This window comes from Rana temporaria, chromosome 2, assembly GCF_905171775.1.
Source record: "Rana temporaria chromosome 2, aRanTem1.1, whole genome shotgun sequence".
Classification (NCBI taxonomy): Eukaryota; Metazoa; Chordata; class Amphibia; order Anura; family Ranidae; genus Rana; species Rana temporaria.
Genome location: NC_053490.1, coordinates 250,202,310 through 250,229,601, shown reverse-complemented (window position 1 = coordinate 250,229,601; position 27,292 = coordinate 250,202,310). Strand labels below are relative to the sequence as shown.

Genomic DNA, 27,292 nt, shown 5'->3' with positions numbered 1-27,292 from the left:
TACAGACCAATGTCCTCACATTGCCCCTGTTGTAATTGGGCAACATGAACTGTCTGGCTACATTCAGGTTATTTTGCATTAGAGGAATACTTTTTCTAAAACATTTATTTGTATAAGTTTATCTAGAGCAGGTAAATTTGTGCACCAATTTTTTTTTTTATATTATCCCTCAAGCACCACAGTTCAAGCAAAAAACTGTAGTTGTGTGATTGTCTTTAACGTGCTATTCTCTTTATTTGCATTGTTATAAACATGGGCCATTTAAGCTCACATATACAACACTTTTACCTGAAAATAGCCATACCTGGTAAACAATCTTAAGGTTTGTGGCTGACTAAAGTTGGGGGGGGGGGGAGACAATTGATTGTACAGGCCAGAAAAACCTGATCTAGCATCACCTCTAACCTATTTGTCTCATCAAGAAAATCCTGACAGCAGTTCTAACCAGCTCAAAAAAAAGGGACTGATTGGAATTACACTTAAAGGGGTTATAAAGGTTCGTTTTTTATTTTCTAAATAGGTTCCTTTAAGCTAGTGCATTGTTGGTTCACTTACCTTTTCCTTTAATTTCCCTTCTAAATGTTTTTTATTTGTTTTCTTTGTCTGAATTTCTCACTTCCTGTTCCTCCTCAGTAAGCTGTTCTGACTGACAAGCCCCCAACCAGAACAGCTCGGATGATGGGGGCAAGCTTACTGAGGAGAAACAGGAAACGAGAAATTCAGACAAAGAGAAAAAAATTTTTTAGAAGGGAAATGGAAGGAAAAGGTAAGTGAACCAACAATGCACTAGCTTAAAGGAACCTTATTTAGAAACAAAAAAAAAAAACCTTTACAACCCCTTTACCACATGAGACCCACACTGCAGACGAAAGACGTCCACAATTGCCGGATGGACGTCCCTGGACGTCTTGCTATTTACATTCCCTGCGCGCCGCCGAGGGCGCGCAGCGGGGAAAAACTGTGCCCGGCGTGTCACGTAATGCCAATGCGCGTGCCTGGCGGCCGCCAGGTGCCCGTGATCGGCAGTGACAGAGCAAGGACGTGAAGCTCTGTGTGTAAACACAGAGCTCCACGTCCTGTTAGGGAGAGAGGAGACCGATGCTGTGTCCAATGTACATAGGGACACAGATCGGTCACCTCCCCCAGTCAGTCCCCTCCCCACACAGTAAGAATCACTCCCAGCGAATACATTTAACCCCTTCCTCGCCCCCTAGTGTTAACCCCTTCCCTGCCAGTCACATTTATACAGTAATCACAGTGCATATTTATAGCACTGTTCGCTGTATAAATGTGAATAGTTCCAAAATAGTTTCAAAAGTGTCCGATATGTCCGCCGCAATATCGTAGGCCTGACAAAAATCGCAGATCGCTGCCATTACTAGTAAAAAAAAAAAATCATACATCTATCCCCTATTTTGTAGACGCTATAACTTTTGCGCAAACCAATCAATATACACTTATTGCTTTTTTTTTTTTTTTACCAAAAATATGTAGAAGAATACGTATCGGCCTAAACTGAGAAAAAAAAATAGTTTAAAAAAAATGGAATATTATTATAACAAAATGTAAAAAAAATTTTATTTTTTTTTCAAAATTTTCTGTCTTTTTTTTGTTTATAGCGCAAAAAATAATAACCACAGAGGTGATCAAATACCACCAAAATAAAGCTCTATTTGTGGGCAAAAAATGATAAAAATATAATTTGGGTACAGTGTTGTATGACCGCGCAATTGTCATTCAAAATGCGTCAGCGCTGAAAATTGGTCTGGGCAGGAAGGGGGTTTAAATGCCCAGTAAGGAAGTGGTTAAGGACTGCAAGCATATTAAAATTTCTTAGCTGAAAGTTTTTAAGGGCACAGATTGACTGACATTTTTTTTTTTTTAATAAAAAGCGGAGGTTCACCCTAAATTAAAGTACACCTTAATCACAGGGGATCAGTGTACATTTCCAGTTCGCTGTCCAAATTTTTGTTAAATTAAGTCCATACCTTGTTTTCTCCTTTGTGAACAAGGCACTTCCTGGTTCAGCTCCCGCGGGAGTGGGCGTGTCACTTTAGCTGCGATCGGCCCATTGATTTCTGGGGCGAGTTTGCAATGTCTCCTGGGAGCAAAGCGTGACGCTGCCCAGGAGACGATTCCTTAGCTGAAGAGAAGAAATCTTGCGTGATTTCCTACGTCACATGACTCTCGCAGCCGATCATCCCGGAAGGATTTGCTTGTGGGCTTCAGAGTGCCCACAAGCAAGATGGAAGCGTCCATCCAAGATTTTTTAAAACTCATCTTTTGCGGCTGAATCAGAATGGTGGCGGCTCTAATATTAGGACAGGCAAATACACTATTATATAAGGTAAGAGCGGCAGAAGCATATGAAAAAAAAATAGGTTTTCCCGCGGAACCCCCGCTTTAAACCTCAACATGTTGTCTTTGTGCAATGAACATGATAAAATGCAGATGTCATCCAGTGTTAAAGTGATATTAAAGTATTTTTTTGTATTGTTTTGTTTAAATAACAAACATGTTATACTTGCCTGCTCTGTGCAGTTGTTTTGAAAAATGTGCAACATCGCTGGAACGAGATGGGACTCAGGTAAGTATTGGGGGGATGAGGGCTGCTGCACACTTAGAATGTATTAAAGTGGTTGTAAAGGTCAAACATTTTTTTCCCTAAATAGCTTCCTTTACCTTAGTGCAGTCCTCCTTCACTTACCTCATCCTTAGATTTTTCTTTTAAATGTCCTTATTTCTTCTGCGAAATCCTTGTTTCCTGTGCTTCTGTCTGTAACTCCACACAGTAATGTGAGGCTTTCTCCCTGGTGTGGAGAAAGCCTCTTGAGGGGGGAGGGGGTGAGCAGGCAAGTCAGGACACTCTACTTTGCAGATAGAGAAAGGAACTGTGTGTTAGTGAGCGTCCTGACACTCCTGCTCGCCCCCTCAAGAGGCTTTCTCCACACCAGGGAGAAAGCCTTGCATTACGGTGTGTAGTTACAGACAGAACAGGAAGTGAGGATTTCTCAGAAGAAATAAGGACATTTAAAGGCAAAATTGAAGGATGGGATAAGTGAAGGAGGACTGCACTAAGGTAAAGGAAGCTATTTAGGGGAATTTGTTTTTTATCTTTACAACCCCTTTAAGATAAGAAGTCTGCCTTTAGAACCTGGGAAAAAAAAGAGTAACCATAACAGGAAACATAAAAAAGATAAACAATCCCAGAGTCAATTCACCACACCAATACTAATAAAATCTTAATTATGAGTCAATTATGCAAATTCAGAGCTTATACATTGCAACATTTTAATCAAATTTGTGAAACAAAATTTTAGCACTGGCCACAAAATATCCTCGCTATGATCTGGCAAAGTATTTAGTTGACTGTTTTACTGAACCTTGCCACATTTTATAATATATATCTTTCTTTTTTATTTTTACTTCAGAGAAATTGATATACTTTTTCCAGGATATACCCACATGCAGAGGGCTCAGCCTATACGCTGGAGTCACTGGATCCTGAGGTAATTTAGTCCAGACTTTTAGAAATACTTTTTACCTTGGTACAGTAAAAAATGTTTCAGATTTAAAATTTGTAATTCAGACAGCTACTCTGTTATGTTTTTAATTGAAGCTGCAAATGTTACCTCAAAACTTAGTGAATTGGCTTGGTAAAATTAGATTTATTTTTTAATAAAAACACCATTTATTCAATATACAGACATTTATGAAATATATACATTTGTATTCTTTAAAGATGAAATATGATGAATATGTAGGCTTTAGTGGCCAGACTTCTGTGTTTACAAGTGATTGTGGTGAGCAGGCACCAAAGGGTCTGACCCAGAGGTGGTGGAACTGAGTTCCCCCAAGTTCCCCCTGAAAAAAAGCCCTGCTATGGACAAATGTGGAAACACCTGATCACCACACACTGACAGTTTTGTATTTTTATTTTTTTGCGTCCTTTTCCTTTTCACTTCATAACTTTTCAGTTATTATATATTTAGTTATTTGTATTTTGGTTATAAATAATTTTGTGCTTTTATGTGCAGCCATGCAGTTGCATTGTGTAGGGATGCTGAAAGACTGGGAGAACTAAGAAAGAGGATAAATGTTTTGCCACTTGGCAGGTAAGCTTGCCTTATAGCATAGACACAGACTATATAGCTTAGAAATATTAAATAATTTGTTCAGCCACCTTTTATCTTTTTACCATATGGCGCTAGGAGGGCTTATCATTTGTTTGCATACATTTGAGTTGAAATCAGAACAGAAATCTAATGCTTCTTCTGGTATGAAAAGTGAAAAAGCAAGTAATTTCTGGAAAATCAACCAGCATGTGATTTGCAGTGACATGACTGTAGGCTCGGAGTCAATTTAAGTGCTTCTGCTCAAATAACTCTGCACCTCCTCAACTCTGCTTATTGATAATGGCTCATTGCTTGCTTTAGAAGAACAGCCACGATTTCTTCACAGCTAAGCCTTATTCATGCTTGTATAGCCACCAATTCTCTCAAAATGACAAAAACTATAAACGGCTCAATCAGAAGACCATTGCCTTCTAACCTTTGTCCCTGTATATGACTTCCAGCCAACTGCTTTCTGGAGAACAATCATTAAGGCAGATTAGAAAATGTCCCAGTTCATTAATGTCCCACTCCTGAAAAGTGTCATTGCCAATCTCTGCCTGAGTTACCAATCTTCTACCCCTTTTCCACTCCATTCACATTTGTCACAAACTATGGTGAATGAGAGTGAACCACAACTGTGGTTAGGGAAAGATTTCAATGCACCTCTCTATGCTATGTGAAATTTCAGTACTGGACCCCAGGCGTCACTCCAATAAGAGAAAAGGAGTTTGTGGGTTCACTACATCATCTCTCTCACATATAGGAATGCGTTGAGCTACTAAGGGTGGAGGTATTACAACATGCCTCTAACCCCTAGCGTTGAAAGATTACAATAAACGTGTCAGCACACCGCTCTGTTTATAGCACTAATTCAAAAAGAAGCGCCGGGCTAAGACGTCATTGCGCGGTCGCCGCAATGCGTTCCAGCGTGGAACTCACTATAGGACGAAGAGGGCACGCGGAGCGCCTGTTACACTAAGACTGCTATGAGAGCGAGGAAACTCACTGAAACAAATAGCAAAAAGCACATCATTGAGGGTCAGGTTACTGCATAGCATTCTAATGGGTGGCAAGAAAAAAAGTAGTGTAAAGACTCCATTTGCTCCATTGTGCGGCTGCCATCTTGAACTCCCATGGTTCTCAGTTCACTGCATTGAAGATTGAGGTATATGGGCTGGTTTGGCTATAGCTCTCCCCTGCTGGCTGGAAGGGATAGTGCAGCATAATATCAGCATCACAGTAGAGCAGAGCAACAAATGGCCAAATTGCTATATAAAATTAAATAATTTATTAATACATTACATGTATTGTTTGTTTATTATTTAAGGTGGAACACTATGCTATTATTTTTCACTAGAATATTTTGAAATGTAATTCTCACTGTTCTATTTCTAAAGTTTTTTTTTTTTCCAGTGGTGCAATAGCTGGAAACCCTTTGGGAATAGACAGGGAACTTCTACGCAAAGGTATGTATATACACAAATGTAATTGTAAGTTTGTGATGTTCCATTTGAATACTGTTAGGCTAATTTATAAAACCTAGGAAGGGAAACAGTGATGCTGCTCATAGTACTCAGTCGGATGTTTGGTTTAATTATGTAGGTTAAAAACTAACTTTGCCATGAGTACCATTCCCTTTCTCTGTATTCGCCCTGGTTCACATTGGTACGATTTGAGATGCGATTTGACATGTCAAATCGCATCTCAAATTGGCGGCATTTGTTGGCAATGGCACCGCCCTAATCGGTGCGACGCCGCATCTGCGGCGCTGCACCTATTTCAAAAAGTAGTTCCTGTACTACTTTTTGCGATTTCGGGGCGCGATTTACATTGACATCTGTGCAGAAACCTGCACAGATGTCTCTGAAATCGCGTCCGAAATCGCGACTGACAAGCGGGAGTGAAATTGTGCGAGTTCAGCTGAACTCGCACGGCTTCACTCCCGCAGCCCAGTGTGAACCTGGGCTTAGTCTGTCACTTTGTAACTCCAATAATGTGTTATTTTCGGATCAAGTTATGACAGATGACAGTAGGCAGCTGCACATCCAGTATTCAAAATAACTAAAGCTGGATAACGCAAAATCTGGTGCAGCTCTTCATAGAAACCAATCAGCTTTCAGTTTTTTTTTATTTAACAAGCTTATTTAGAAGCTGATTGGTTTCTATGCACAGCTGCACCAGATTTTGCATTCTCCAGTTTTAGCAAATCAACCCCCTTGTCTTGTACAATAGAATTCCAGTGAGTCAGCAACATGATAGAACAACAGGGAGCATGTAGTGGATCATAGGCATGTAGCACCAGCAGTTACCAACAACTATCACTCCACATCCATAGAATATGAATATACAAAAAATTGTTATATTAACTGGCATCTGCAGATACACGATCATCCGACAATGGTGGAGCACACTGGTTATGGGCGAAAATTACAGCAGTGATTTTTACATATGTTTGTATGTGTCAAATGTCCATCATGGAGGTTCCTCATGGGTGGGTTCATTACATAGAACCTCAAAGGTTTTCAGGTTGTCAGCGGTCTTCCTTGTTTTTATCTTTTGCATTTCAAGATTTCCTTGTTTGTGATAAGGTATATGTATGTGATGCCCAACATTTTCCATAGGCATTGCTAAAGATTTATTCGATCTGAAGAGAAACCAGAGTATAGGCATTGCTGATGGACTGAGATCAGTTTTTGATTTTATATATATAATATATATATATATATATATATATATATATTGTTTTTATGATCTGTCAATTTTTCTGGTGTATAGGGCAGTAGGAATAACCATCATTGAGTATAGACGCACCTTCATGGGTAAAGCTGAACTGTAAGCAGATATAAAAGGCATAAATTAATGTTGCGCTAGCGCTAGTGTAAATACTAATAGCTCATTAAAAGTATTTTTTTAAATGCAAGCAGTGTAAGTACCTGACCTAATATCAGCCTCTTGCAGTCCCTGTACATTAGGGCTGGAGAGTGAGAGGCAGCACAAAGAGTCAATCCTTTCACGTATTGACAAGAAGCATACTAATTGGAGGAGAAGGCAAAGTGACAGAGCTCAGCACTGTACTGCTTCTCCTTTTACTGACCAGTTACAGGATGGGGGCGGGTCTAGGATGATTTGGGCTCAGAGAAGTAGGTTGGTTGATGTTTTCCATAAGACTGAGGACATCTAGCAGTAAAAAGAAAGTACTACAGAGGAAATCTCTGGATTAAGGTAAGTTATTGCAGCATATACCGTTTTGTTTTCTTGTTGTTTTTTACTGGTGTTATTCTTTAACGGCTTGCCGCCCGCTGCACGCTGATATATATGTCTGCAGCATGGCATGGGCAGGCAAAAGGACGTATATATACGTCCCCTTTAAGAGCTGGGAGCTCCGTGACTCCGACCGCAGGTCCCGCGGACTCGATGTCCATGGGCATACCCGCGATTGTGTCACGGTGAGGAAGAAGGGGGAAATGCTGATGTAAACAAGCATTTCCCCAGTCTTACTAGTGTCATGACAGTGTACACAGCTCCCTGTAATCGGAAGCTGTGATCACTGTCGTGTCACACCCAGCCCATGCCCCCTACAGTTAGAACACATCCCTAGGCACACTTAACCCCTTCAGCGCCACCTAGTGGGTTAACCCCTGTCACTTCCAGTGGCATTTTCACAGTAATCAGTGCATTTTTATAGCACTGATCGCTGTAAAAATGACAGAAAAAATGTGATAAGCGCTACACACTTTAGCAAGCTAATACAGTATATAACCACAACAACCTTCAAAACTATCAACCACTAAAACTGTGATGGCTTATAGTGAATAAATGACATAACATAGAAAATAAATTGAATGCCTGGTGAAAAATCTTGAATATACTGTGAATAACACATGTGAACCAATAAATGGTAATAGAGATGGGCACTGTCCTAGATCAGAAGAACAATGGGCATCAATAGGCAATCTTCACAAAGATGGTGAGCAAAAAAACACTCACCTTAATGTAGTAGGATGTGAGCATGTAGCATGGATGTATGCGTACCCAGGGATGTGTGTCACAATCCTTCCCAGTGTTATCCTCTACAATGGTCACTTGCCTCTGTGACTGACTCTGATCCGAAGACGGATGACAGATCTGTGCAGGTGCTCAATGCTACAGTAAGGGGGAGAGAGAGGAAAAAAACGGATGCTTCCAATAGTGAAGTACGGTTTAAAAAAGGGGGGTTTCTTTATTAAAGTGCTTAACCACTTCCTTACTGGGCACTTAAACCCCTTCCTGACCAGAGGACTTTTTGCGATTCGGCACTGCGTCGCTTTAACTGACAATTGCGCGGTCGTGCGACGTGGCTCCCAAACAAAATTAACGTCCTTTTTCCCCACAAATAGAGCTTTCTTTTGGTGGTATTTGATCACCTCTGCGGTTTTTATTTTTTGCGCTATAAACAAAAATAGAGCGACAATTTTGAAAAAAAATAAAATATTTTTACTTTGTTGCTATAATAAATAGCTCAATTTTTTTTTTTACGTTTTTTTTTTATCCTCAGTCTAGGCCGATACGTATTCTACATATTTTTAGTAAAAAAAAAAAAAAAAAAATCGCAATAAGCGACTGGTTTGCGCAAAAGTTATAGCGCCTACAAAATAAGGGACAGAATTATTATTTTTTTTTTTTTTTTTTTTTTACTAGAAATGGCGGCGATCTGCGATTTTTATTGGGACTGCGACGTTATGGCGGACACATCGGACACTTTTGACACATTTTTGGCGCCATTCACATTTATACTGCAATCAGTGCTATAAATATGCACTAATTACTGTATAAATGTGACTGGCAGGGAAGGGGTTAACACTAGGGGGTGAGGAAGGGGTTAAATGTGTACCCTAATTAGTGTTCTAACTGTGGGGGAGGGGGGGTGACTGGGGGGGTGACCGATCTGTGTCTCTATGTACAAGAGACACAGATCCGTCTCCTCTCTCCCCTGACAGCACCGCTGTCTGCGAGAGCCGGGAATGAGAGATGATCTCATATGTAAACATATGAGATCATCTCTCATTGGCCGCACAGATCGCCTAGGAAACGGCCGCTCCGATTGGCCGTTCACGGCGATCTGTGACTGGCTGTGTCCGAGGGACACGGCCAGCACAGCAGTTCCCCGCTGCGCGCTCGGGAGCGCGCGCGGGGAACGCGAAAAGGGGAGGCCGTAAAAAGACGGCCTGTTAGGGATTGGGAGCCGCGCTGAGGCCGTACAAAGTCGTACGGCCGTCAGCAAGTGGTTAAGTGGACTCTTACATAAAAACGAGGTAATAGTGCAAAATAGATATGGGACGCGGTGTACACAGCGCCGTCTTGTGTGTCTCTGTTGGCCTCCGGTGGTGTCACGTGATCCCGAATCCCTACGTCGCTACATCACGTGCCTCGTGACTTCATCAGGGGACTGTAAAAATGATGATGGTCCCAAAAGTGTCCTATGTGTCCACCATAAAGTCGCAGTCACGATAAAAATCGCAGATCGCTGCCATTACTAGTAAAAAAATAATAATAAAAATGCCATAATTCTATCACCTATTTTGTAGACGCTATAACTTTTGCGCAAACCAATCAATAAACGCTTATTGCGATTTTACCAAAACTATGTAGAAGAATACGTATCGGCCTAAACTGAGGGGAAAAAAATGTTTTTTTTATATATTTTTGGGGAATATTTATTATAGCAAAAAGTAAAAAATATTGTTTTGTTTTTTTGTTTTTTTTTAAATTGTCGCTCTATTTTTGTTTAATAGCGCAAAAAATAAACCGCAGAGGTGATCAGATACCACCAAAAGAAAGCTCTATTTGTGGGGGGAAAAAAGGACATTGTTTGGGAGTCATGTAGCATGACCGCGCAATTGTCAGTTAAAGCGAAGCAGTGCCGAATCGCAAAAAGTGGCCTGGTCTTTGACCAGCAAAATGGTCCGGGGCTGAAGTGGTTAATGCAGAATTCTTGTATATGTCAGGATATTTCAAATACAATTCCTAATTCTGTCTAGCTGTCTCATCCATTGCAAAGACAAAGAATGTTGTCATGATCCCCTGGTGGATATTGCTTTAAGTGAAATGAATTGAAGAGTGAAATTATTAGTCATGGTTTTGGCAGAGACCCAAGCTAGTGCAGGAAATCGTGACATCGTCTCCAAAATACAGGAAAGTGATAACTATTTCAGCTTACCATCGCCTGCCAAAAACTGAATTATAATATTAAACCTGTTCACTGATTAAGGTCTGTCATCCTCCCACAAAAACTAGGAGGCAGAGATATTTAGGTGCTTTCTTTTTTGGTGCGATACAAGTTGCAAAGCTGTAAAGAGCTCTACTTGCAGCAAAATCGAAACTCATCGACTGGTCTGGCTTCTGTAAAACGTATTCATTAGTTGCTATGGCTTAACACACTTTGGGGCAGATCCACGTACATCGGCGCATATTTGCGTCGGGCGTAGCGTATCTAAGATACACTACGCCGCCGTAACTTCTTTTTTTTTCAAATCCTCAAAGAATCTGCGCCGTAAGTTACGGCGGCGTAGTCTATCTTTGGCGGCGTAAGGGCGCGCAATTCAATTTGATGTGATGGGGGCGTGTTTTATGTAAATACATCGTGACCCGATGTAAACGACTTTTTTTTGAACGGCGCATGCGTCATCTGTGGGGGTATCCCAGTGTGCATGCTCGAAATTAAACCGGAACAAGCCAATGCTTATGACGGTGACGTCATTCTACGCAAATCCCTATTCGCGAACGACTTACACAAACGACGTAACATTTTTAAAATTTGACGCAGGAACGACGGCCATACTAAACATTGGCTGCGCCTCAAATAGCAGGGGTAACTATACGCCGGAAAAAGCCGAACGCAAACAACGTAAAAAAATGCGCCGGCCTGACGTACGTTCGTGGATCGCTGTATCTAGCTAATTTGCATACTCAACGCGGATTTCAACTGAAACGCCACCTAGCGGCCAGCGGAAAAATGCACCTAAGATCCGATGGCGTACTAAGACGTACGCCTGTCGGATCGAGCCCAGATGCAGTCGTATCTTGTTTTGTGGATACAAAACAAAGATACGACGCGGGAACTTTCAAAATTACGTGGCGTATCAATAGATATGCCAGCGTAATTCGTTTGTGGATCCGGGCCTTTGTATTTTGCACCTGTATCATATCATATGTGTTATACTGTATTTATATGCGTTTTCTTTTCCCAACAGAACTCGAGTTTGACTCTGTCAGTATAAATAGCATGGATGCAACTAGTGAGCGGGACTTTATAGGTATATTATTTATTTTTTTTCCATTTAAAAACTAACCCTCTTTAAAAAGTGTTATTTCAATAACTTGATGCAATGGTATTTTTTTTTTTATTTTGTTTCAGCTGAGTTTTTGTTCTGGGCCTCTCTTTGCACGACTCACCTTTCTAAGATGTCTGAAGATCTCATTATCTACAGCACCAAAGAATTCAGCTTTATTACCTTGTCAGACTCCTACAGGTGATTAAAACAAAGTTAAAATGAAACTTGATAGTACTCCTTTAGTCCAGGGATGTTCAACCTTTTGATCTTTTTGAATTGTTATGGGACACACATAAAATACACAAACAATAAGGATAACCGGATGAGCAGAAAAAGTCAGGCAGCGCACAAGTTACCGATCACTGATTGTAACGGTCAGGGGTTAACACCGTTCACGATATTCCATTCCACCAAGAAGGACGAGACACACACACAGCTCTGTCTCTGGTTCAAAAACGAATTAATACTTTTAATGGTAAAACTCAGTCTTTTATACACCAAAAAGCATGCTGCAGTAATCACAGGGACAAAGACACAATCCACCCACACATCACACAATGGGGGGGGCTAACGAGTCTCCAATACACATCCCACAGACTTTTCGGCACCGGTCTGACATAATTAACATGACCTAATTACTAAACCTGAGAAGTCAGACGTTATGACTCTCATCTGCTATTCACATCACATATTATCATCATCAATAGTATTTTCACACCATACAGTGTCATTAGCATCCACAATGAAAGGTCTTTTAGAAGCCAGACTCAATTAACACCTCAAAGTTAGACATCTGACCTTTACAGACTTAATTAGTACAATAGACACAAAACAGTATTAGCATCACACAATGGACAATGGAATATCTTAGGAGCCCGACTCAATTAACACCTCAACAGTCTATTGACCTGTTCATAAGGAACAACTTGTAATATTTCAAGATATCCTGCAATACATGAATTATCAGTAATGTCCCATCTCATGTAATTTATGATATCATTTCTCAGTCATCCTATGCCCCTAAGGGACATAGGATGACCCTAGACCCAAGAGTCATTGGTGAAGCTGGCACAGGAGTACACCGCATCCTTCAAAAGTCTCAGAGTATCACGGGTCATTCCATTACACTGATATACTGTAGATAATGTACTTATGAGTAATAAAACTTCACTCTTTTGGGACATTAATGCTTTTTATAATTAAAGTAAAAATGGCAACATGTTTGACACTGTTTTTAATAAACTAATGCCTCGTTTCCACTGAGCGGATCGGTTCGGTACGCTATTTTGGGTATTTCCATTATGAAAGCGTGCCATAAAAGCGAACCGTACCGGACCATTCTGGGTCCTGCTTCAGATGTGGGGCCATAGAAATGGAACGGTTCCATTAGGGCGGACCTACAAATACATCTCACTGATTGGTGGACGCGCTAGGCATTTTTTCTAAATCCTGTATGGTCCCGACGTTTCGATTTGCAGTGGAAACACTCACGAGAATACACCGGTCCATTCTAAACCGTTCCAAACATACTGACCCGAACCGTTCCGTTCAGTGGAAACAAGGCATAAAACATCAATATCTGATTCGATGGATGTTGTAGCAATTCTCAATGAGTTTTCAAGGTGCTCATCAGATGTTTTGTTTCTAATTTTTTGCCCTTCACATGCTGCATCCTTGAAAATAGTTGCTCACCAATATAAGTGCTGCTGAAAACTGATGACATGAATAAAGCGTAATTGTGAAGAGTGGGATATATTTTTTTTCTTCAGGAAAATGCATGTTTGTTAAGTGTAAACCCATTTTTACAACCCCCTCCCCAAAAAAATTAAAATCAACATTTTTAAGTTTACAATTTTGTATTGCTTGTATTCATATCTGTCTTGGGCCACCCCTGCTTTAGTCTATAAAGTGTACAAGTTTTGGCAATCTTGCTGTTAAAGGGGTTGTAAAGGTTTGTTTTTTATTTTCTAAATAGGTTCCTTTAAGCTAGTGCATTGTTGGTTCACTTACCTTTTCCTTTGATTTCCCTTCTAAATGTTTTTTTTCTTTGTCTGAATTTCTCACTTCCTGTTTCTCCTCAGTAAGCTTGCCACCATCATCCGAGCTGTTCTGGCTGGGCGTTAGTAAGCGTGCTCACCCCCTCCCTTGGGACTACATCCCTGCGGGGAGAGGGCAAAGCGAATGATATAGCAGATCTTTCAACTACTATGCTGGTTATAGCACAAAGAGCCCAGAATGGTCTTGTTAAGCAGAACTTTATCCGCAATAGCATTGGGCACATGCATTTAAGTGTGTGTGTGTGTGTGTGTGTGTGTGTGTATGATACAATAATGAAAATGAGCAAAAGAAAACGCGTACAAATCTGTGAACTGCTTTTAGGTAAATATTACACTAAAAAAATTTAATGGACACCAACTAAAAATACAGTGTTGCTGTTACCTGGAGACAGCCCTTAATGGGGTTGTAAAGGTTCATTTTTTATTTTCTAAATAGGTTCCTTTAAGCTAGTGCATTGTTGGTTCACTAACCTTTTCCTTTGATTTCCCTTCTAAATGTTTTTTTTCTTTGTCTGAATTTCTCACTTCCTGTTTCTCCTCAGTAAGCTTGCCCCCATCATCCGAGCTGTTCTGGATGTGCGTCTCTCCTGCAGGGATGTAGTCCCAATGGAGGGGGCGAGTACACTGACTAACCCCCAGCCAGAACAGCTTGGATGATGGGGGAAGCTTACTGACCTCAGGGCCCACTAACAGGCCAGGTTTGCAAGATAACTGAAATACATCACAGGTGATATCAGTTGCTGCTCAATGATTGCAGTATTTTAGTCCGAATCTCCCCATGGTAATACATAAAATCTGACCTGTTAGCGGGCCCTGAGGACAGGGTTGATGACAACTGAGTTATAGAACAGGAACAAATAAAAAAAAATATGGGACAATACATTTCCATGGAAATATGTTATTAGACACTGAGGACTTTATCTTTTTCTTCTCAGTACTGGAAGCAGTTTGATGCCTCAGAAGAAGAACCCTGACAGCTTGGAACTTATCCGCAGCAAAGCTGGACGTGTCTTTGGTCGAGTATGTTAAGTATTATGAAATATTTAGGTGAAGCCTTCGGGGAGAAAGGGTGCAGCACCATATTAAAATGTTTCTTTTTGCATACTGGTTGCCATACAATTATGCTGCACATGCCACTAATGAGTATGCATACTTCTTTCATTGCCATAGAAATTGACACAACCTGCACTGTTTAGTGATGTTAACACATTTTTGCCTTCTAGCAACACCCTCAAATTTGAAAATACTTGTAACTGTTGGCCCAGTGTCAATGCCAAAGTTTGGGCATCTACTCAGAGACCCAAAGTTCTTAGGCAGCCTATGTGGTAGCACTTGGGTTCTTGAGACCTCTCCGATTTTTTTTTTCATCGGATATTGCGACCGTGTGTATGCCCTATCAGACTTTTTACGTCGGAAATTCAGATGGAATTAGGAAAAGGACATGTTCTCTTTTTTTCCCAAAATGTTTTTTGCATGGGTAATTGGGTTTTTGGTCTTTTTTTCTTTCTAAGTTAATTTTTTCCCATACTACTTATATCTTTCCAATACAATTAAATACATTCCTCCTTTTGCCAATGAATGAGTAACTGTTTTACTGCAGTAAATATGAAACCTGATAAAATAGCTTGTGTGCCTTTTTGCAGTGCTCTGGTTTCCTTATGACACTGAAAGGCCTTCCCAGCACCTACAACAAGGACCTTCAGGTAAGAGCTACCTACCTAGTCCATCTGTTTACTACAAGGCTCTAAAATGGTTCAGCAGTGTGACATTTCAGCTGACAGTCTGTGACTGCTGCTTTATAAATCTGTATTACAATGTACTAGGTCTGAATTTTAAAGCACACTACCCAAGCAAGTAGCGTTGAAGTAATTCCACATTTGTTAACCACTATATTTTGTCACTTACTGCCAGTGCAGATCCTGACCTCCCTGGGGCCCTAAGCAAAACGACATGTCACATTAAAGTTGAGAAGCGGGGGGAGGGAGTGTTCTGCTGTCGGAAATGACATCTTACATTAAACTAAGCAGCGGGGGGTGCTGACTCCTTACCTCTTCTCCCATGCAGCCAGCGAGTTGAGAATCGGGGTGAGGGGCCAAAATCGAAATGACTTCTCACCAGGCGGGGCTTCTAGTAGTTTGGGGGGCCCTCCGCCGCTTTGCATAGTGAGCCTACAGGGCGGATTGGCCCTGCTTACAGCTTTCATTAGCTTCCCTTCTTGTGCCCAGAAGATAAGATATTATGGAAACAGCTGCTAAGCACTCTATAGGTTGCTGGATGATGTTGGGCCAGAAAATACCATAGCTGTGTGGCAGCTAGGCCCGTGTTGATCTCCCTGCATTGAGATCTTTTATATCCATAAGCAGCAGTGGAGCACTGGGGTTGTGCACTTTCACAAGAGTTGAGGTTTGCATTGTGTGCACTGAAAGCATTTTTTTTATATTCTTTCCTTGTCAATTTTGTTTTATTGAGTTTTGACAATTAACATAAATAAGTACAATTGGTGGTAGCAAAAGAAAACATCACATACAAATTAAAAATATTGAATTGTCGCTCCAATATTAAATAAAGACAGTTTAACTAACTTAAACTATTTTGGCAATTATATTATATATATATATATATATATATATATATATATATATATATATATATATATATATATATATATATACTAGCTGAATACCCGGCGTTGCCCGGTCTTCCTATCTTAACCTTTTGGGGAGGAAAATCATAGTAATATAAATATACCCATCTTTTATATAAGGGTGTAGGTAAGGGTTAATTTAACTGTCATATATTTTTATTTGGCATATAAGTAATATGTGTACCAGGTATTATTGAAATATCTCCAGGCGTACAGAAGTTATGTGGGAACATACATTTCCCATTGATTTGCATGGGACTTTAAACAAAAACCCCGACCCTCACAAATGGGGGTAGTTAAGGGATAAATTGACTATCCTATAGTTTAAGTGGACATATAAGTAACATGTGACCAAGTATTATCGAAATAGCTACAGCCGTTTGGAAGTTATGAAGTAACATGTATTTCCCATATGCCCGTACACACAAGAGGATCGATCCGCTGAAATTGATCCGCTGACCGGTTTCAGCGGATAGATCCCCTGGTTTGTACAATCCAGCGGATCTGTTCCCGCGGATTTTTGTCCCCGGGGATGGATTTCCAGCGGATAAAAATTTCCTAACATGCTAAGAAATCTATCCGCTGGAATCCATTCCAACGGATTGATCCGCTGGTCTGTACAGACTCACCGGATCAATCCGTCCGAATCCATCCCCCGCATGTCGCCGCGTCATCATCGCGGCAACAGCGCGACACGTCACCGCGGACGGAATTCCGCTGGGATTTTGATCTCCTGGTTAGTACAACCAGGAGATCAAAATCCGCCAGAGGATTTATCCGCGGATATGGTCCGGAGGACTGTTTCCGCGGATAAATCCTCTTGTGTGTACCCGGCAATAGAGTTGAATGGGACTTTAAAGAAAAACCCCGACCATGGCAAATGGGGGTGGGTAAGGGTTAAACCACCTATCCTATGTTTGTTGCTGACATATAAGTAACATGTGTGCCAAGTTTCATGTTAATATCTTTAGCCGTTTGGACGTGATGCTGGAACATACATACATACATACATACATACATACATACATACATACACACACACGTTGAGTTTTATATATATAGATTTCTAATGGTGGAAAAATTGGATGAGCTTTGGACTCAGTTATGGTTTTGAACTTAAATTTATTATTTCTAATACACATTTAACTTCATAAATTTGATGATTTGAAGCTATAATACCAGTTGTAATAAGCACACCTATTTTGTATGTCTATTGAATGTAATTGTTTTAGAAAATAATTGCTGCATATTTATTTTTGGTTTCCCTGAATAGGAAGACAAAGAAGCCATGTTTGATGTTTATGATACAGTGTGTGCTGTACTTCAAGTGGCTTCTGGAGTGATCTCCACATTACAGGTAAAATATTTCTATTGTATTTATTCACAGTCTTATGCCCCGTACACACGATCGGAAATTCTGACAACAAAAACGTGGATGTTTTTCTGACTGAATTTTGGCTCAAACTTCTGTTGCATACACACGGTCACACAAATGTTGTCGGAAATTCCGACCATCAAGAACGCGGTGACGTACACTACGACGAGCCGAGAAAAAATTAAGTTCAATGATTTCCGAGCATGCGTAGGATTTTGTGCATCAGAATTGCATACAGACGATCGGAATTTCCGACAAGAACTTTTCCCGTCGGAAAATTTGAGAACCAGTTCTCAAATTTTTGCTGTCAGAAATTCCGACAGAAAAAGTCAGATGGACCTACACACGGTCGGAATTTCCGACCAAAAGCTCACATCAAACTTTTTTTGTCAGAAATTCCGATCGTGTGTATGCAGCATTACAGGCCTAGGGCTATGACATACAAGCGATTTTTATCGTAGGTGACAGCTTATCAACAGGATTGCTAATCATGGCTTAACAGGGTAGAAATATACTCTCTCACCTGTTTCTATATGTCCCTCCCTCAATTGCTGGATGAGCGAGATGTCACTCCTTTACTGGCATCTTTTTCTCATGAGCAATACATGGAAACTGGTGTGTTTTCTTTACAGTTTTTAGCTATCCTGTCACTGGCAATTTATGTATGACATAGACCTAATTCAGTAAAACACTGGAAAGAAGATGCACTACCCATGGAATCCAATAGGTTGGAACTTGTGCAGCAAGTGGTCTCAATGGTAACAATACTAGCAAGTTGACGATTAGAGTTGACCCAGATTTATTAACCCAATTATAGAGAAGGCGCCATAGAGAGTACAGAAGCCTAATAAGGAAGTGCAATCAAAAGTTGTATCTAGGGGTGAAAAGAGTGATTTTCTATTTTGTTTTCATTTTATATTAAATTATTTTATGTTTGAAAGATATACTGTGTACTAATTTGTCATTTTATATTTCAGATAAACAAGGAAGGTATGGAGAAAGCACTTAGCCCAGATATGCTGGCTACAGACATTGCTTATTATCTGGTTAGGAAAGGGGTAAGGCTTCATTTACAGCCATAGTAGAAAATTGTGAAGTTCTTAGCAGGTCAGGACCGGCCAGTTTTGTATTTATAAAGTGCCCTGAATGTTGTAATGTAATTGTAAAACTGACCACTGTTTTGCGTGTGCTAGTAGAAACGCCTCTCTTACATGTATGATGTGGGGTTGTCTTTATTGTAACCAAATGACTTGCTTTATGCTTTATTTTTCTAGTAAAAAGGGAAAGTCTGATTGGTAACTATTTTCTTTTTCAGCTGTCTTTGACAGCTTAATAAATCGCCCCCCCCCCCCTTTTTTTTGCCTATGAAGTCCCTTAAAGCACAATTGCACCTTTTGGTATGATTGGCCTTCAGTCACAACATACCCCTCCCCTTCTAGTGTGCAGTCCAGCAGCTCAAATGCTTACCTCCCTCCTACTGATCTACCCTGTGTGGTCCAGCCTGGCACCAAAAAGTGTTTTTCTTACTGCACATGTGTGTCAAAGCCCTATTCATTTTATATGGAAAAGCCATACTTGGCTAGACCGCTGGAGGCCACTTTACCTTATCCATAGGACTGAATAGGGTTGCATGGCATTATGAGGAAGACCCAACAGGGTTTTTATCACTGGAAAGGTTATGCAGTGAAGAGCAGGACTACACAGTAAGGTCAATGGGCTGAGGAGAAATCAACTATGGGCCGGTTCACACCACCAAAACGCGCTGCAGATCCGTTTAGAATGCGTTTCTGCATGTGCATTTTTGATGCGTTTTCCGGATGCATTCCAGATAATTTTTTTTCCATTTATGTTTTTACTGTATTTGTGTCACTCCAGTACAGTCCTGTGCAGGCAAAATGCAGCATCTTCTACTTTTTTTTCTGGAACTGACTGCACTGGTGTGACCTATGCCATTGGAAATCATATAACCTACTTTCCATGCGTTTTTGATGCAGAAAAAAAATGCACTGGACTGCATGTGGTGTGAACTGGCCCTAAAGGACAATTGTACCAAAGATGCAATTGTCCTTTGATCAGCTTTTATTAGGCATACTGTAAAAGGAAACCATTTTTTGTGCTGACATATGCATAAGTTAGGAATTTTAAACCGTGATGATACTATGAGGTTGATTTACTAAAACTGGAGAGTGCAAAATCTGGTGCAGCTCTGCATAGAAACCAATCAGCTTCCAGGTTTGGACAGGCCGATTGGCTACCAAGCAAAGCTGCACCATATTTTGCACTCTCCAGTTTAAGTAAATCCAACCCGTCTCTTTAGTCCTAACACGCAGCTATAACTTAACCTTAAGTCTTGGTTGACACTGACTGCACTAATGAAATTGTGCGAGTTCAGCTGAACTCGCACAATTTAAGTCCCGACTTCGGGGCCGATTTATGAGACATCTGTGCAGGTTTCTGCACAGATGTCAATGAAAAACGCACCTGAAATCGCATAAAAGTAGCACAGAAACTGCTTTTGGGAATCGGTGCAGCGCCGCACCGATTCGGGCACTGCCATTGCCGCCGATTTGGCATGCGATTTGACATGTCAAATGACATCAATGTGAACCAGGGCTAAACCTAAATAAACTCTGAGCTTGCCTTGTTGGGCACCTAAAAAATATGGACCAAAAGCTCTTTTTGCTGAATACAATCACTGCTTCTTTGAAGAGTGTCTCTTACAAGTGACTATCTCTTAATGCAGTTTTAGAATACTTATTCTAGGTATATTATGATAGGCATGTTCTTTGGTGTGCATATAATTTTGATATTATAGCATTCATATTATGAATCTATAATTGTTGCTTTTACAGTGAGGGGGGGGGGGGGGAGTATTTGATCCCCTGCTGATTTTGTACGTTTTCCCACTGACAGAAATTATCAGTCTATAATTTGAATGGTTTATTTTAACAGTGAGAGACAGAATAACAAAAAAATCCCCAAAAGTTATAAATTGATTTGCATTTTAATACGTGTCAGATATTTCTTGTAGCTGGCCACCAGGTTTGCACACTCAGGAGGGATTTTGTCCCACTACCCTTTGCAGATCCTCTCCATTAAAGCGGGAGTTCACCCGAAAAAAAATTTTTAACATTAGATTGGGCCCAGTTACGGGAAGCAGAATCCGCCGCTTCCGGGTATGGTCTTCGGGACTGGGCGTTCCTATTTGATTGACAGCCTTTCGACGGTCGCATACAGCGCGTCACGAGTTGCCGCTCTATACGGCGCCTGCGCACTGACGTTCGGCTACTTTCGGAAACTCGTGACGCGCTGTATGCGACGGTCGGAAGGCTGTCAATCAAATAGGAACGCCCAGTCCCGAAGACCATACCCGGAAGCGGCGGAGAACATCTATCTGTAAAACGGTAAGTACTGCATTGATTTTAAACAAAACACCCGATTCTGCTTCCCGTAATTAGGCCCAATCTAGTGTTAAAAATAGATTTTTTTGGGTGAACCTCCACTTTAAGGTTTCGAGGCTGATGTTTGGCAAGTTGAACCTCCAGCTCCCTCCACAAATTTTCAATGGAATTAAAGGGGTTCTAAACCCTCAAGGTAGAATACATAGAATGCATTAAGGTGAAAAAACTCTTGTAGTGAAACAGCCCCCCCCCCCCCTTTACTTAGCTAAACCCGATTGTTCCAGCGACGGGGATGAGCAGAGCAGCTTCAGCCTCTGCCTCAGTTCCTGATTAGCTGGATTGATCGCAACGGAGCATTGGCTCCCGCTGCTGTCAATCAAAGCCAGTGACACGGGAGCCAGGGGAGGCGCGAGTCATGCTGTCTGTGTCAATGGACTCAGCAGCAGGACTCGGGAGCGCGCCTGCACAAGTGCCCCCAGAGAATGTGGGTTTCTGTGGGGGCAAGAAGAGGAGGAGCCAGGAGCGTCGTTGGGGGACCCCGGAACAGGAGGATTTGGGCCCCTTGCACAGAAGAGGTAAGTATGACATGTTTTTGTTATTTAAAAAATTAACCTTTACAACCCCCTTTAAGGTCTGGAGACTGGCTAGGCCACTCTGGTTCCTAATGTGCTTCTTCTTGAGCCACTCCTTTGTTGTCTTGGCCGTGTGTTTGGGTCATTGTCATGCTGAAATACCCATCCACGCCCCATTTGGATGAGGGAAGGAGGTTCTTACCCAAGATTTGACGGTGTATAGCCCTGTCCATCGTCCCTTTTAAAGCTGTGAAGTTGTTCTGTCCCCCTAGCATAAAAACACCCCCAAAGCCCAATGTTTTCACCTCCATGTTTGATGGTGGGGATGTGATCTTGGGGTCATAGGCAGCATTCTTCCTCCTCCAAACATGGTGAGTTGAGTTGATGCAAAGGGGCTCGATTTTTGGTCTCATCTGACCACAACACTTTTACCCAGTTCTCCTCTGAATCTTTTAAACGTTCATTAGCAAACCTCAGACGGGCCTATACATCTGCTTTCTTGAGCAGAGCGACCTTGCAGGCGCTGCAGGAATTCAGTCCTTCAAGGCCTATTGTGTTACCAATTGTTTTCTTGGTGACTATGGTCCCAGCTGCCTTGAGATCACTGAAAAGATTCTCCTATGTAGTTCTGGGCTGATTCCTTACCGTTCTCATGATCATTGAAACTCCATGATCTTGCATGGAGCCACAGATCGAGGGAGATTGACAGCTATTTTGTGTTTTTCCATTTGCACATCACACCAACAGTTGTCATCCTCCCACCAAGCTGCTTAGCAATGGTTGAGTAGCCCATTCCAGCCTTGTGCAGGTCTACAATCTTGTCCCTGGCATCCTTGGACAGCTCTTTGGTCTTGGCCATGGTGGAGAGATTGGAAACTGATCTGCTTCTGTGGACAGGTGTCTTTTATACAGGTAACAAGCTGAGATTAGGAGCACATCCTTTAAGTGTGCTCCCAATCTCAGCTCGTTACCTGGATAGAAGATACATGGGAGCCAGGAATCTTGCTGATTGATAGGGGATCAAATACCGTATTTATGGACGTATACCGTGCACTTTTTTCCCCTTAAAATAAGGGGAAAATTGTGGGTGCGCGATATACGCCGATACCCGCTTCCCGCGCTCAGTTTGAATGCCTGCGCCGACATATACCGAGTGCAGTACACTCGGCTACATTCGGCCAGGCTCGGCTTCGCTCGTGCTCACGCATAAACGTCACAGAGCGTAAGCACGAGCGAAGCTGAGCCTGGCCGAATGTAGCCGAGTGTACTGCACAGGCATTCAAACTGAGCATGGGAAGCGGCGATTCGACAGGGAGACAGCGCGGGAGAAGCCGGGAGGACACCACCGAAGCCGCAGACGGATGCCGGACCCGACGAGGCCGCCGATGGACGCCGCGCAAGACACCTAAACTGTAAGTACTAAAAAAAATTTTTTACAGGAATTGCGGGTCCACATTAGGGGTGCGCACTATACGCCGGAGAACACAATACCCCGATAAATACGGTACTTCTTTCACTCAATAAAATGCAAATCAATTTATAACTTTTTTGAAATGCGTTTTTCTGGATATTTTTGTTGTTTTTCTGCCTCTCACATTTTAAAATAAACCTACCATTAAAATTATAGATTGATAATTTTTTTGTCAGTGGGCAAATGTACAAAATCAGCAGGGGATCAAATACTTTTTCCCCTCACTGTAAGTGGTGAGTTATAAAAAGATAAAATCTTCTTGTTTGTGACAACAGATGCCCTTCAGACAAGCACATGGACTCTCTGGTAAAGCGGTTCAGCTAGCTGAAACTAAAGGAATTCCTCTCAATAAACTCTCTTTGGAAGACTTGAAGAGCATCAGGTGTGTTATATGGTTTGAAATGAACATATCCAAATTGGAATGAACATATGATTTAACAGGATAGTTAATACTGAGATAGAGGCAAGTCAGATAACTTTCCCAGCAGTGTCTTTTTTAACTCTTTTTTGCTGTCTGGACAATTTTACTATAATTTTTTTTCCGATTATGGATCTGAAAGTTTGTTAAAGACTCCCAAACCATATATTTTCTGAAAGCCAAGGAAATGTATAATAAAACCATGGCAACCCTTTTTTTGTACATCACAGAATATAAAATCCTTTTAGTTCACGCAATCACAACATAATCTCAACATTTGCTATTAAACATAAAATGGCTCTTGGAGGAAGCAGGAATTTGAACTTTACATTAAAACCGATGTGTCTAGAGTTCTGCTTTAATATTAGGTTCTAAAGCTACCCCCCTTCCAAGTAGGTTATATAGGTGGCATGTTGTCATCACTCTTGGCCCCATTTATAACCATATTAGCATATCCCAAAGAAGAACTCTATGGCCCCGATTCAGAAAGGACTTACGCCGACATATCTTCTGATACGCCGCGTAAGTCTACAGATGCGCCGTCGTATCTATGTGCCTTATTCAGGAAACAAGATACGCCTGAATTTTGCCTTGATACGACCAACGTAAGTCTCCTACGCTGTCGTATCTTGGGCGCATATTTATGCTGGCCGCAAGGGGCGCTTCCATTGATTTATGCATAGAATATGTAAAAGACCAAGATATGCCGATTCAGGAACGTACTTACGCCCGTCGCTGTAATCTACGCCGTTTACGTAAGGCGTATGTCCGGCGTAAAGTTAAGCCTCATAAAGCAGGGGTAAGTCATGTTAGGGTATGAACGTCGGAACAGCTGTCGGATTTTACGTCGTTTGCGTAAGTTGTATGTGAATGGGGCTGTGGGCGTAGGTTACTTTCACGTCGAAGGCATTGAGCCATCGTATCTTATGGAGTATATGCAACGTGATTCTGAGCATGCGCGCGCATGCGCCGTTTGTTCAGCCCTTCATTTACATGGGGTCACGGTTAATTTAAATGGAACACGCCCACTACCTTCCTACTTTGAATTAGGCAGGCTTACGCCGGCCAATTTACGCCGGCGCAAGTTTGGGAGCGAGTGCTTTGTGAATACTGCACTTGCCTCTCACAGTTACGTCGGCGTAGCGCATATGAGGTGCGCTACGCCGGCATAAAGATACGCCGTTCTACGTGAATCTGGGCCTATATTTCCCCACAGAAGCCACATTCATTAATTCATTCTCCTGTCCTTTCCAGTGTATTGAACATATTGGTGGAGAAAAACAGACCGCTGTTATAAATTATTTTATTTGTGTCTACACTTATTCCATGCTTGCTGTCCATAGACAGAATCTGATTTGAAAAGGGGTTTCTGTCTGTCTGTTCTGCAACAGCTCCTAGCAGTGAGATTGATACAGACACCTTCCAGTCTGAAGTATGTGCCCTTTATAAATAGAGTCTGTATTTTCTGCTTCTGGGGATTGCTGTACAATTTTGCATAGACTAGGGAAATGGTGTTTTATCAGCAGGCAAAATGCTTGTGTGGTATATAAGAATGTAAAAACTGTTAGTCTCTTATTAAATAGATCGCTGATTTGCTGCTTCTTTGTTCCTGCAGCCCCCTCTTCAGCAACGATGTGTCCAAGGTGTGGAACTACACCAACAGTGTGGAGCAGTACACAGCAGCAGGAGGAACAGCAAAGAGTTCTGTGGTGGCACAGGTGGAACAGCTGAGAACCTGGCTAAAAAAATCACTAGAGTCCGTGATATAATGGGATAATTGGACCATAGTAGATTTGATAGAGAACACAAAGATATGTTAGTCATATTTTAAGCTGAACGCCAGGAAACGCAGATACAGAGGTAAAATAAAGGGATTTGTTTTACATGCCAAAGGATTTGTATGATCATCAAGTCTTGATTTTTTTTTATCGCTCTGTCACCCAGCATATCCCTCTCTGGCAGAGCAGGAAACGTAATATTTTCCTGTTGTAGTTAAGAAACACTAACAAGACTTTTCACCACCCCTAGCCTGTGCAATGAAAGGAGAAGCTGCACACTGAGTTCATCGCTTTGTCACTCTGCTCCCCCCCTCCAATCACCTTATCCCTTGCTAGCACATGAACACTACAGCACCTTACTGCTTCTCCCTCTCTAAGTCTAGGCTTTGTTATGCAAGAGGCTAATTCAAAGTGAAATTCGGTTACTTACACTGCTTGTTTAAAAAAAAAAAAAAAAAAAAAAATGTAATCAATACAGAGTTGCAATCATTTTGTGTCTTTTAAATCTGCCTGGACTTCATCTTAAATAATGATTTCAGTTGCTTCTATAAGAAACAGTGTAATTGATGAAAGTAGTTGGAAGTAGAAACAATTTTCAGAGATGCCAAATAGTATTTAGTTATTATAATTTTATACATAGAAACAGTATATTTACAAAGATGGCAGGTTACATGACTATAATTAAAATATTATTAATCCCTATTGTGTTTATTTTTTTTATTTGTATTCTCTTCAGTTCATTGCTGTTTATTCCTTGACTTTAAAATAATTTGAAGGTGGCCATAGATGTAGAAGGGCCAATAGGCGTTCACTCCTGCATGCTTGACCATGAACAATTAGTACAGCTGTCCAGCGGCCTCCCCTTTGTGCAATTTCTGCATGCCCTCTAGTACATGCAGCATCATGCTCTGTGGTCTGCTGTATCCACAGAACAGTGTGAGTAGAGCAGCCAGTGTTTCTGATCACCAGCCACCCCAGTGCAGTGTCACTATATTGAGCCAGCCAGCAACAGTGTTTTTGATTGGCACCACACCAGTGTCAGTGTCACCAGACCAGTTTAAGTGGACAACAGTGTTCCTGATCTCTTCCACACCAGTCCCAGTGTCAAGCAAGCAACAGGGTTTGCTGCCACACCATTACAGAGTCACCAGACCAGTGTAAGCCAAAAACAGTGTTTCTTATCACCTCCACACCAGTCCCAATATCAAAAGACCAGTGTATTCTGACAACTGTGTTCCTGATTACTACCACACCAATCCCAGTGTAAGCCAGCAACAGTGTTCATCATTGCCACCACACCAGTACAGTGTCACCAGACCAGTGTAAGCCAGAAACAGTGTATATGACCACTACATAATTCCCACCACAGTGTAACCAGACCAGTTCAGCCAGCAACAATGTTTGTGATCACTGCCACATGAGTCCCATTGTCACCAGAGCAATGTAAGTCAATTAAAGTGTTCATGATCCCTGCTATACCAATCCCAGTGTCACCAGACCACTTTAAGCCAACAGCAGTGTTCCTGAATGCTGCCACATAAGTTTCAGTGTTGCCAGGCCAGTACAGCCAGCAATAATGTTCCTGATCGCCAGCCACACCAGGATCAGTGCAGTCATCAACAGTGTCTTCAAATATCATCCCATCTGGACAGTGTCCCGAGAGCTATTGCAGCCAGCAACAGCATTCCTAATCAGTGCAGTCTTGCCTGCTGCCTGCACTGACCCTGTTATGTTCTTTCACCACAATTCTGCCTGCTGCTGGATCGATCCTTTGCCTGTTTTATTTACTACATCTCTGCCTGCTGTCTCAACTGCCCCATCTGCATGTCCGACTGACTACTTTCCTGTGAGACACCAGTCACTGCCAATCCTTATGGACAACTGCATTTCTGGAACCACAGGAACTATGTTCAGCCTCCAGTACTTCCTACGTCAGTAAACATAGCATTCCTGGAGGCAGTCACCTACCAATAGGCTACGTTTGCTTGGTTTATAGGATTAAATGGGGAATGCTTTAGGTGATACTACATTAAGCTATGTTCCCTGACCCCTTGCACATAGGTGAGCATTACAATTCAATATTTTTGATCCAATGTTGGTTGATTTTTGTAATATGCAAGATACAAGGTTCCGGTACATAATAAGTCCAAA

General features: G+C 41.5%; 1 protein-coding gene across 1 annotated transcript in view; it reads left to right on the top strand.

Annotated features, from left to right (window-relative positions):
- Window positions 1-25,843, top strand: part of ASL (argininosuccinate lyase) — a 53,829-nt gene extending 27,986 nt beyond the window's left edge. Inside the window, exons 7-17 of the mRNA XM_040336765.1 lie at window positions 3,432-3,509; window positions 4,038-4,115; window positions 5,529-5,581; window positions 11,345-11,407; window positions 11,509-11,623; window positions 14,418-14,502; window positions 15,126-15,185; window positions 17,400-17,483; window positions 18,479-18,559; window positions 23,221-23,327; window positions 24,979-25,843. Coding sequence (XP_040192699.1) covers window positions 3,432-3,509; window positions 4,038-4,115; window positions 5,529-5,581; window positions 11,345-11,407; window positions 11,509-11,623; window positions 14,418-14,502; window positions 15,126-15,185; window positions 17,400-17,483; window positions 18,479-18,559; window positions 23,221-23,327; window positions 24,979-25,132 — 958 coding nt within the window. The 3' untranslated portion in view covers window positions 25,133-25,843. The remainder of the gene's footprint in view (window positions 1-3,431; window positions 3,510-4,037; window positions 4,116-5,528; window positions 5,582-11,344; window positions 11,408-11,508; window positions 11,624-14,417; window positions 14,503-15,125; window positions 15,186-17,399; window positions 17,484-18,478; window positions 18,560-23,220; window positions 23,328-24,978) is intronic.
- Window positions 25,844-27,292: the final 1,449 nt, after the last annotated feature.